General features: G+C 38.4%; 1 protein-coding gene across 2 annotated transcripts in view; it reads left to right on the forward strand.

Moving 5' to 3' along the window:
- Positions 1-11,600, forward strand: part of GRM7 (glutamate metabotropic receptor 7) — an 862,204-nt gene extending 850,604 nt beyond the window's left edge. For both annotated transcript variants that reach the window (XM_047851063.1, XM_047851065.1), the window contains exon 10: positions 11,271-11,600. In XM_047851063.1, the coding sequence (XP_047707019.1) occupies positions 11,271-11,320 (50 nt within the window). In that variant the 3' untranslated portion in view covers positions 11,321-11,600. The remainder of the gene's footprint in view (positions 1-11,270) is intronic.
- The last annotated feature ends 598 nt before the right edge of the window (positions 11,601-12,198 follow it).

A 12,198-nucleotide genomic window follows, 5' to 3' on the forward strand; every position in this document is an offset into this window, starting at 1 on the left:
AGATCTATAGTCACATTAAAAGTAAACCTAACTGAACTTAACACCACTTTATTGTCATGTCACATATACCCCCTCATAAATTAAAAATCAGTCAAACAAACACACAGGGTAGCTCTGGCCTCAAGGATGCTACCCATGACGATGGCCCCAAAGGCACTTTCCTGTGTTCTCCTACCCAAGAGAACAACGTGTTAGTTAGGGTGTTGCTGGCACAATGAGATGCTTTCTCATTTAGAATCCCACTGTAGTATTGTCTTGGAATTTCACTTACCACACACAGTTCTAATCACACCATCAACCGCTAGCTGATGTCTTAGCTTGTAACTACTACCCACCTCTTTCCCATTCTCAATCCATCCTTCAGGTTACTTTTGTAACATTCTCTCCTTTATTCAAATATTGGTGAACTTCTCACAGTTCAGCTTCATATCCATATGTTACCCTATATGTAACGTAAAACATCATTGCCAATCTGAGATTAATCTCCCCAATCATCTTTCCCAGCATTCTTTCTTCTTTGCACAAACCCCGTCCTCTTTCAACTCTCCACACTTTTTGCCTTTCTCTCCAAACCCTCAGCCATTTCACAGAATAGGCCTTTGCCAATGTCATGTCCTCCACATGGAATGTTCTTAAATACATGTGCCCATGACTTCTGTGTCCCCTGCCCAAGACATGCCCACAATTTACTGTTCAAGACACACTTCCATATTCCCTCCACCTTGATACCTTCCTTGAGTTTCTCAAGCAGTATTTTTCACCCCTTCCTCCTTGCACAAGTTTATGATGGCACCTTCTGCCATGTTGGAATTCTTCATGTGTACCCCCATTTCTGCTCACTCTCTTTAATTCCAGCCTTCCTGGCCTTTCTAATGCCAACCTCAGGGCTTTGCACCTGCTGTTCACTCTATGATTCAAGAATTTTCATAGTTTCTCTCTCATCTCCTTCAAATCTCTGCTCAAATGTCAGCCTTGCTGAACCTTAACTGTAACCCTTCTTAGGACAGCAACCTCAGCCTAATCTAGGTCTAGCCCCTTAGTCAACTTCTTTCATGGTGTTTAGGATTGCCTGACATCAGCATAGATCTCATCCTTATTATTCACAGGTTCTATATTTACAGACTCCCCCACTTTCTGAAAGTGATTTGTAACTCCAAAACCATTACTTGCTGCACTGTTACAGTCATTTGCAGATACATGCAGAATAGGGAAATTATTGAGTCACTGCACACATTCTCAGCTGAGGCTGAACAAGGTGATCTTCTGCCTTGTTTCAGTTCTAAGGGTGCCTTCTGTAGTCTGCTTAATACCCAAGTTTTATATTTTTGTGTTTCTGTGATTCACCATTTAAAATATACCCCCCCAAAAAATAAAAAATAAAAAAAATAAAATATCCCCCAAACATAGTGCTGAAGTCTTGTGTAGTGTTCTTGAGTTCAGGATGCATGTATTATTCAAACTTTGCTCAACTATGAGTTATAATGCTGTTAGTCATGAGTTCAATGATAACCAATCAATAATATATATTATATAAGGTGTCTTCAAACAGAAAAAACAAAAACATAAATTAAGGTTATATCTTGATTGGTTGATAAAATGCTGTGGCCAGAGACTCATAGGAACCTAACCCTGCACTTCCCCCAGGAGCAATGGTTCAGAATTCACCAATTCAGTGTTTATTGCAACTTTATAGAAGATAACAACAACAGAAAATGAGAAACAGCTGAATCTTTCTCTCCCCAAGATGATGTAAGCTCCATACAGTCAGAGGCTGTACTGAATGCTAACATGGCCACATTTCCCTGTCTGTAATAATGTTTGACACAAAGTAGGTGTTCAATAACTATGTGTTGAATCACACTGAAACAGGCATTGTTCAAAGTTAGAGAATATTTCCCCCTATCTTTGTGCCACTGGTTTTTAAACAAGCTACTATTAGCACACTTTAAGTTCTTAGTATTAGTGGAACAAAGAAAAAAGAAATGAATGAATGGACTATGAATCTCCTACCCCCAAACAGCAAGGCCTGGATTTATCAAGAGCTTTTCATCCAGGAACACTAAGTATTACTCTGCTACTATTTTGTCACTACTGCCTTATTCATAACATTATCCTTAAGACAAGCTTTCAGGCACAGCTTCAGTCTTGGATGCACCATTGGAATGCACTCATAATATGCTCCAGAATGCTCACATCCATACTATATTGAAATTGCAAAATACACAAAAGCTTTCAGTGCCCAGGCAGAGTACATAAGACAAAGTAGAAATCTTTAATGCAGTAATTTAGTCCATTCTTTTTATTTTTTCCTAAGGCAAAACATATACAGCCTTAATCAAACTACCCAGACAGATTTTAACTTGGCCACGCTTAAAGATGTTTCCAAACAGAGACTTAGTCTATTTGCTTCAAATACATCTAAGAACCATGTAAACCTCTTCTTGATGCTTTACATCTTAAAAAACAAATTAGATTTTTTAAAGAAACACTAGAATGTTCATTGACTATTTTCATGGCAGAATTGAAAATTGATTTCTCAATTTTAGCTAGGCTGTTTTAGGCCTCTGTGGATGCTAAAAGGGGAAAAAAAGAATGTTGTGATTTAAAACTTACAAATGAAATCTGAGAAGTTACAGCAGTTGTTAGCTTTGTATACAACAGCATCAAGTTGGACACTGAGGGAAAAAAAAGAGGTTGGCAAAGCCCCCGAAGTTCCCGTGTATTTGGGGAGTCGGGGGAAGGGGAGACTCTCTTTCTCTACTAAGACCCTCCAAGAGCTGACAATGACTTCAGAGAGCAGAAGCTCTTCTATAGTGATTCATTAAGCACTGAGCACTTTGTATCACGCACTTACTAAGCACTAGGAAAATCCAGGGATTCTTCCATTCTTACCTCTCCACTGCTAATGTGTGAGACACACAAGAGCAAAATGCAATGCACCCTGGCTGTGTGCAATATGGCAAAGGAGAAATATAGGGGCCATGAAAGAGTAGAGCAGGGGCACCTAGCTTGTCTGGGGGAGGTCAGGAAAGACTCCCTGAATTGAGTCACTTTGAGAAACTTTAAGGAGAACAAGGAGCAGGAGGTAACCAGATTAGGAGACAGGTAATTAACATTGTAGGGAGGAAACTCAAGTTGAAGATTATGCTTTAAAAGCACTGACAGTTCCCCATGGCCTCCTAAACACCATTGCCTTACTTGGCATTCAAGGCCTTTGGCAAGAGACTCCTTTAGGCAGCTAGATAACCATAAGGATTGTGTCTTGTTCATCACTATTTCCTGTAGCTTGAATTTAATGTGGTATCATACATATTTACTGAAGTAATTATCTGGACCCTCCTACCCCTTCATCCTTCAGTTCCAGAACTTTCTGATTCCCTTCTCCATGCACTTTAATGAGAATACAGTATGTACTTTTATATCACCTGCGTCCTTCCTATGTTTTCACATTCATCATCCAGATCAAATGCCCATTTCACTGAGAAGCCTTCTCAGGCTTTGTACAATATACCTCCATCCAAGGCAGAGTTAATTAGCCCTTGTCAAATATCTTTAAGCACTTACCACAAGCATTATAATCATTTCCCCAACTATAAAATCTATTAACAAAATGGACTACACCTGACTCCTTTCTTTGTCCCTGGTGAAAAATGGGGAAAGCACTTAGCATACTTTTTCTCAAGGATTTCTAGGATGCTGCTTCTCTATTTCCCTTGAACTGGATTACTATTTATTGTCTGCAAACATGGTAGACTGGTCCCAGCAGCTTCGATGCCCCATCATCCATTAAATGGTCTCCCTCATTCAACTCTGGTAAAGATACCAATTTGCTTTGGGGACTCCTCTCAATGTGAGTCTGACCTAAGATCTCCTGCCTCATCCTGATCATGCTACATAAGGGAAAAATTTTTTTTTAATTAAAAAAAAAATAAAGGAAATGCCAAGCCCTTGTTGATGGTACATGGCAGCCCTCTCTAAATGTTGTCAAATAATTCAAATATACAATGAATGAGAAGGGAACCAAACAGCTTGCAAACTTCCAAGCCTGTTTTTGCATAATTAGCATGTAGTAAAGTTACTGGTATTTAATCGATGCTAAATAATATTTTGTTAGATGGGCGGTTGGATATATGGACAGACATTCAGATTCTGGATCTTTGGTGACTAGATTAGAATTACTGGTGATTTGGAATCCTGATGTATTTAGCTGATTGTATTTTCACCCCTGCTAAGCTCTTTGTGTCAAGATGTCCAGCTACCTAACATAAAGACAAATACTTCAAAAATTCTGGTGGTAAGTTGTTGCAACACAGCTAGAGGTGGGGAAGAAAAGATAGAGAAAAGTCTCAGCTTTTCTTAGATCAGAGTTCACATTACACAACTGTGAATACCTCATTTTTTGATAATCATATTCCCCATTCTTGGGTTTTGCATGTTTTTAGGGGGTGTAATTTACTACTCTTGGATGATACTCAATTTAAAAAAAAGATTTAGGAAAAATCATTAGAAAATTATTTTTTTTTCAACGTTTATTTATTTTTGGGACAGAGAGAGACAGAGCATGAACGGGGGAGGGGCAGAGAGAGAAGGAGACACAGAATCGGAAACAGGCTCCAGGCTCTGAGCCATCAGCCCAGAGCCTGACGCGGGGCTCGAACTCACGGACCACGAGATCGTGACCCGGCTGAAGTCGGACACTTAACCGACTGCGCCACCCAGGCGCCCCTAGAAAATTATTTTTTAATACAATATAGGAAGTTTACTAGTTTTGAAATCCTGAGTGAAAATTAACAACTGAAGGTAACATCAACTCATCTGCCAGTAAGTGGTGGGCTAAGGCCATTTACTTGATGAAACAAACAGGCAGGAAGCAGGCCAGTGACCACAGAACCAATTACTAGGAGTATTTCCTTTTGTTTTAGTAAACATAAACTCTAATATGAAGAATCTCTCCCACTTAAAGTATTTTTAACTAAACAACAACCGTGAATTATGATTGGGAGGTAAGTAATGGCTGGAAGAAAGGAGAGACACAGATATGGCTTAGGATGGGTTCATAGAAAAGTCAGTTTGAACCAAGTTCCATCAAGCAATAAACCAGTATTCCAGTTTGGTGAACTTTACAAAGGACAAATGTAGTAGGCAGGGCCAAAATTTAAGAAATAACCAAACTTACTTCCCAAAGTACATTCTTGTACAGTACCAAGGGATCCACTAAAAAGTGGGGAGAATGCTACACAATCAAATAAATTTGGAAAACAGTGCAAATAACATCACAGAGTTACAGGTGGCTGCCCAGAGACTTACTCTGGCCCCTGACCTCTTTCCGCTGACTTGCTAAAGGTTTTAATATAATTTTGAACTGTGCACTAAAAAAACAGGTATTTTTAATGCCTGGAAGAGAGCCTAATACAAAATATGCACTCAATAAATGAAAAATGAATTTTGAAAAGAAATTTCAAAAGAATAAAAAATGAATTTTTACCTAACAACACATAAGTACAGCTCCTCTTTTAGAAATGAAATATCTGAGGGCACCTGTGTGGCTCAGTGGGTTAAGCATCTGACTTGATTTTGGCTCAGGTCATGATCTCATGGTTCCTGGGACTGAGCCCCATATTGGGTTCCGTGCTGACAGTGTGGAGCCTGCTTAGGATTTTCTCTCTCCCGATCTGTCTCTGCTCCTCCCCTCCTCACACACTTATGAACTCTCTCAAAATAAATAAACTTAAAAAAATGAAATATCTGACTAAAGTGAGGTAACATCCTAGAAATGGTTATGCTGTTCAGATGGGGCATGTGTTTTCTAGTGGATTAGATTCCATGCTATTCCTTAACATCTTACACATGACCCACTTTGCTCATTTGTATTATACACCCAGCCCTTATAGGAGAATTCCCTCTTAGAGAATCACAAACCACATAATTGTAGTAACAGCACTGGAAGGCCCACACATCTATGTGCACATACAAACAAGTGTCTCAGATATATATGTAGAAATAAAGTTGCTGAGTCCATCATCTTTTCTAGGTATTTCCAAATGGTTCTCTCATGAAATTTTATCACTTTCCATTCCTACTAGTGTAGTCTAAGAATCCCCATTTCTTCCCAACGTCACCAGCAAATGGTATCAGTGCAAATACACCTTTTATTTTGTAATAGCTGGGGATGAAACGCTTTCTTACTATTAATTTCCACTTTTCTAATTTATGAGGTTGAGCCCTTTTTATGTTTTTTTTTATCCACAAATCACCTTTACATATCTTCAATTCATTTTCTAAAAATTAGCTTGTCTTTTATTACTAATTGGTCTGTGTTAAAAATTTTGTGTAACAATCCTTTGTCAGTTAAATATATTGCAAATAATATCTCCTAGTTAATAGCTTTATAATTTAACTTTAGAAATGGTATTTGTTTTCAGATACCATTTATTCCAGCATTGTTTGCTATTGAAAATAATTATAAAGTAAGTAGAGTCCACCAAATAAAAAATGAATTACAGAAATATTTGGTATATTTATAAAAGAAACTATATGGAGTGCCTGGGTGGCTCAGTGGGTTAAGTGTCCAATTTCAGTTCATGTCATGATCTTGGGGTTCATGGGTTTGAGCCCCGCATCAGGCTCTGTGCTGACAGCTCAGCACCTGGAGCCTGCTTTGGATTCTGTGTCTCCCTCTCTCTGCCCCTGCCCCGCTCATGCTTTTTCTCTGTCTCTTCCAAAAATAAACATTAAAAAATAAAAAAGAAGCTCTATAGTAACTCTGATTACCCAATCAACATAAATTAATATTAAAACAACAATGTTATATGAAAAACAAGTTGCAAATGGATATGCATGGAATGGTATTTTTTAAACAATTTAAAAAACACAAAGCAAAACTATCTCTAGTTTATGGACGGCTACACAGACTGCAGCAGCATGAATCTCACTGGGACAGAGGCACACCAACATCAGAATAATAGCATTGGTGGGAGGCAAGGAGGGAAGCCTGTCAAAGGGGAGGGGAAGGAGGGGAGGCTTTGACTGTGTTTTTATTTCCTATGGGTGGATGGAGAGGCACGTGAAGCAGAGATGTTAATACATTAATGTGTTATTTTCAAGGCTGTGATATATTATTGCCTACAATTTGTGTGGCTGTGTGAATCACTTCATAGACACTGATAGGTATACATATCTACATATACATTTAAATTTTAAAAACAGCTCACAGAAACATAGCGTATTGTTAATGAACTATACAATTCCTTATTATTTAAAAAAATATGGAAGAGAGAAAAGAGACCTATTTTATTCATTCAAAATTTTATATTTATTTATGTTTCCCATAATTCACTGTTGTGTATAATATCCACAAGACTCTTTTTCCTTTCCATTTTTTCCTTTTTTTTCTTCACTTCCTATAGTTGGGGTATTAAGTGTTCCATGGAACACACCTGAGAAATTAAGTATTTTGTGAGACCAACAGACTTGGGAGAAACTCAAGGAAAAAAGCAGTTCACTCAAGTTAATGTCAAATTGTGTGTGATTTTGATAATACACCAAGAGTAAGTTGGAATGTCTAATGTTTTTTTAAGGAACAAAGCACTTCATTGCAAAAGCCTGTGTCCACAACACTGCCTCATAGTAAACATAAACTCTTTAAGAGAGCTTGCTTTGAAAACTACTGATGTAGGTAACTTTAAAAAATTTGAGAGGAACCATGCCATATGTTCCTAATGGTCCTTAAAACTTGTAACTTTACAAAAAAACAATTCTGTTTTAAAATTTAAAAAGTTTATTTCCTTAGTAAGTATTTCACTGCACAAGTAAGCAATTATCTTTTCTAGGCCATAAACTACATTGCTATTCAAATAAACAGAATTATCAGACACCACAGGCACTTATCTTATTTACTCACAAGGCTAGAACATTTTAAAAATAAACATAATAATACATTGGACACTGCTTTGAAATGCATGTAAATTGCCATTCTAGGACCTGCACAACTCCATCACCATTAGTTGCAATGATCTCCAGCTATTCTGCAAAGAAAGCATGAACTGAGGCTAATCATTTGTATAAAATGTTGCAATTTAAAAATAACTTTATGGGGGCACCTGGGTGGCTCAGTGGGTTAAGCAGCGAACTTTGGCTCAGGTCATGATCGTGTAGTCCATGAGTTCGAGCCCCATGTCGGGCTCTGTGTTGACAGCTCAGAGTCTGTAGCCTGCTTTACATTCTGTGCCTCCCTCTCTCTCCGCCCCTCTCCTACTCATGCTCTGTGTCCCTCTCTCCCGCCCTCTCATTCACACAGAAAAAATAAACATTAAAAACAAATTTTGGGGGGCTCCTGGGTGGCCCAGTTGGTTGGGTGTCCAACTTCAGCTCAGGTCATGATCTCACCACTTGTGAGTTTGAGCCCCACGTTGGACTGTGTACTGACAGCTCAGAGCCTAGAGCGTGCTTCAAATGCTGTGTGTCCCTCTCTCTCTGACCCTCTCCCATTCACTCTCTTTCTCTCAAAAACAAATAAACGTTAAAACAATAAAATTTTTGGGGCGCCTGGGTGGCGCAGTCGGTTAAGCGTCTGACTTCAGCCAGGTCACGATCTCGCGGTCCGTGAGTTCGAGCCCCGCGTCAGGCTCTGGGCTGATGGCTCAGAGCCTGGAGCCTGTTTCCGATTCTGTGTCTCCCTCTCTCTCTGCCCCTCCCCCGTTCATGCTCTGTCTCTCTCTGTCCCAAAAATGAATAAACGTTGAAAAAAAAAATTTAAAAAAAAACAATAAAATTTTTATATAAAAAATAAAAATACTGTCATGCATTATGTTACCAGATGAGAAAATGGAGTATTTCATACATTGATGCCATTAACAGACCACAGGGTGACAATTATCCTACCTATTTTACAAAGGCTCAGAGAAGTTCAGTGTCATTGGACTGGTCTAAGTCACACCTCAAGTAAGTAAGTGATAGAACTAAATTAGAACCCGGGGCACGTGAGTCCAAATGAAGCATGGTCTTCCAACTATGATATGGAGAGCAAACTATAGATTCAAACATCAGCCTTGGAATGCTGGTCCCTCTGAGCCTCAGACCTCTCCTATGTAAGGTGGCAATCATGAAAGCACTCATCTCAAGGCTTGCAAACACAAGAAGATAATCCATGACAAGCATCAGTAAATTTCCACCATTGTTATTATCACTTCAAAATTTTTACCGCATCGTGATGATAGTTTAATGCAAACCAATATTCAGCTGTGCAATGTAAGGGCAACATATTCTAACTTATTCTTTTGCTGAAGACTCTTCTGGAGAAATTGTATTTTAAAAAACTTGTTTGAGGAATTTCAATTGTGTTTTGCTTTTTTCACTAGACAGTTATGCTTATAGGGAAAAAAGTCACACAATAATCACACAATAGAGGTAGTCTCACGTATTTAGGTCATTTTAAGCCTCTGAGTTTTTCCTTTGATTTCCCCCCACTTTGTCCTGAGGATAATTAGCATATTGGCATGCTAATGAGGTAGGTTGTGGTTGTTTCTTGCACCTATCTGCTCCAAGTTTTCTTTCTAGCTATGACACTGTAAATAGGCTTCAGAGTAAAGAAAACATTAAAAACATTTTTTTTAATGTTTATTTATTTTTGAGACAGAGAGACACAGAGCATTAGCAGGGGAGGAGCAGAGAAAAGAGGGAGACACAGAATCCTAAGCAGGCTCCAGGCTCCGAACCATCAGCATAGAGCCTGACGCGGGGCTCAAATTCACACACCACAAAATCATGACTTGTGCTAAAGTCATACGCTTAACCGACTGAGCCACCCAGGCGCCCCAAGAAAACATTTTTAGAAAGCTATTCTCTTTATACTCAAACTGAGCATATAAAAGAAGACAGTAAAGGTTGTAACAACAATGGGAACCTTCTTAGAATACTGGGGCATTGCTGATACCATACATTTATCGAGGATGCAGCATCCTGACCTGTCTCATGACCCTATTTTCCAGAAGACCCCCCATTTCATAGAATTCATTTTTCCTATAATTTCTGTTAATAAATGCAATGTGATTTCATAAAGGAGTCTGAGTCTTCAAATCAGAATTTGTCAGAACCAGAGTCTAAATTTTTAATCCAGAAAATCTGTCTTTTTGTTTAGTGTACACATGCATGTATATATCAGTAAAATACTGGCTGCTTTACTTACTCAAAGTTCAGATACAAACTCTCTCTCAGTGTGTTATTGTGGCTTCTCGATTCTTCTAAATCCCTATATGAATCCCTACTTAAGAGTTTTTTAAGACTCTTGTTACTTGTTTGTATTAAATGAATAATACTATTTAGAATAAAAAACGTTAAGTAAAATAAGCCATCAGTAAATGCTCCCTGACAGTTAATTTGTGTCCAACAGAAGCTGATGTAAAACTTCTACCATTTAATAAATAAAGAACATGTCACACAACAGCAATTATATTACTTGGTATTGAGAACTAGAGTATAAATCAGAGTCATACGTTGGGATCTCGGTGTCTTTGTTTCCAGCCCAAGAACAGGAAAGGGTCTGGCATATGGTAGGCAACTGATGTGTATCTCCTGAATGAATGAATGAATGAATGAATGAATGAATGAATGAGTAGAGTTGGGTCCCAGAATTACTATGCCAAATAAGTAATTTATCCCACATTTAAGGAAAACAATGTAATGCATCCATGTTGAGATTAAAGTGAGCCTCAGATTTTGATGGAAATTGTTCCACAAATTACATTTACAACTTACTGATGAAAACTCTATGAAAATCAGTCAACAGTAATTTGATTGTGTGACTCCTAACTGAACAAGACACTCTGGTTGACCTAATCTTTAGTCAACCAACATTAATTCCAGTGACCCAGGACAGACCTTTCCCAAGCAAAAACCATTTTTTATGAGAAGGTCTGGGAGAAGATTACACAACAAAATATACTGCAACATGGGTAGGCTCTTTAAGCTTAAGGTTGGCTAATTAGAAAGCATGGCATCCACTATTAATTTACTAACCATTATAAACCATAAAGAGGGAGGTTGGAGACATCTCAGAATAAAGAACACAGGTGGTTTGAGAATTGCTGGACACTGCAGATTTTAGTAGACAAAACCTTAGAAAGAGTCATAGGAATCCAAAGTGATTTGTGTGTTCCTTAGTGGTGCATTGTTCCTTCTTGACTTTGCACCCAGGTCCTTCTGGATCTAAATCTGTTTCTACCTTTGCAAACAAGGTCATTGCTACAACTGACCCTTTTACATTTTTCTTTCAGGCCCTGCTGCAAAAAAGAAGTATGTCAGTTATAATAACCTGGTTATCTAACCTGTTTCATTCCATGGAACCATGGAAGAGGAAGACCCTCAGTTATTTCGTCACCCAACCTGGCATAGGACTCTTTTGGTCCTGCCCGCTGCCCATCACTGGAGGAGCATCCCCAGCCAGGAGACCAACGTTAGAGGATCCAAGTGTCCTACACAGCTGCTTTATGAAATATTCTTACTTTATCTTGGCTTAATAAGTCACTGGCATCAGCACTGCCAACTCGGCTGCAATTTTGGACCTTCCCTACCACAGGGAGTGTTGAGACTCAAGTCCCACCCAGGCTCTTTAGGATGAACCATCGAGAGCCACAGTGAACGTTTTGGGGCTGACTTGTCTTTCTACGTATGTACTTCCAGACTGCAAGGTTTTGAAATTTTCTGTACAGTTTGTGAGGACTTTTGCACTTTGCCATCTGATGTTGTACCTTGGTTCACTGTTTGTTTTCGAATGCCTTGTTTCCATAGAGCCCTATTCTCTCAGACGGCAGAATATTTGGAAAAATTTTTAAACAATTCAAATGTTAAAAAGATCTCGGCAGACTAAAAGAAAAAAAACAAAAGAAAGAAATTAAAACCACATATGTAATGACTGTATAATTATGATTATAGTACCACTGCAAATCATGTTATTTTTTTAACACAAAAAAGGTATTTAAAGACCAAAAACTGTGCTGAGAAAGTATGCCCCACCCACCTATCTTTGGTATAAGGATAGGTCACATGAAAGGAAGGTATTGGCTGAACTGAATAGAGGTCTTCATCTTTGGAATGCATGCCAGTAATGTATTTTACAGTACATGTTAATAATTTATGTTCAATATTTGTATTTGTGTTCTCTTTTGTTATTTTAATTAAGGTAAATGGATATTTTGCAATAAT

The sequence above is a fragment of the Prionailurus viverrinus genome, chromosome A2, assembly GCF_022837055.1.
Source record: "Prionailurus viverrinus isolate Anna chromosome A2, UM_Priviv_1.0, whole genome shotgun sequence".
NCBI classification, from domain to species: Eukaryota; Metazoa; Chordata; class Mammalia; order Carnivora; family Felidae; genus Prionailurus; species Prionailurus viverrinus.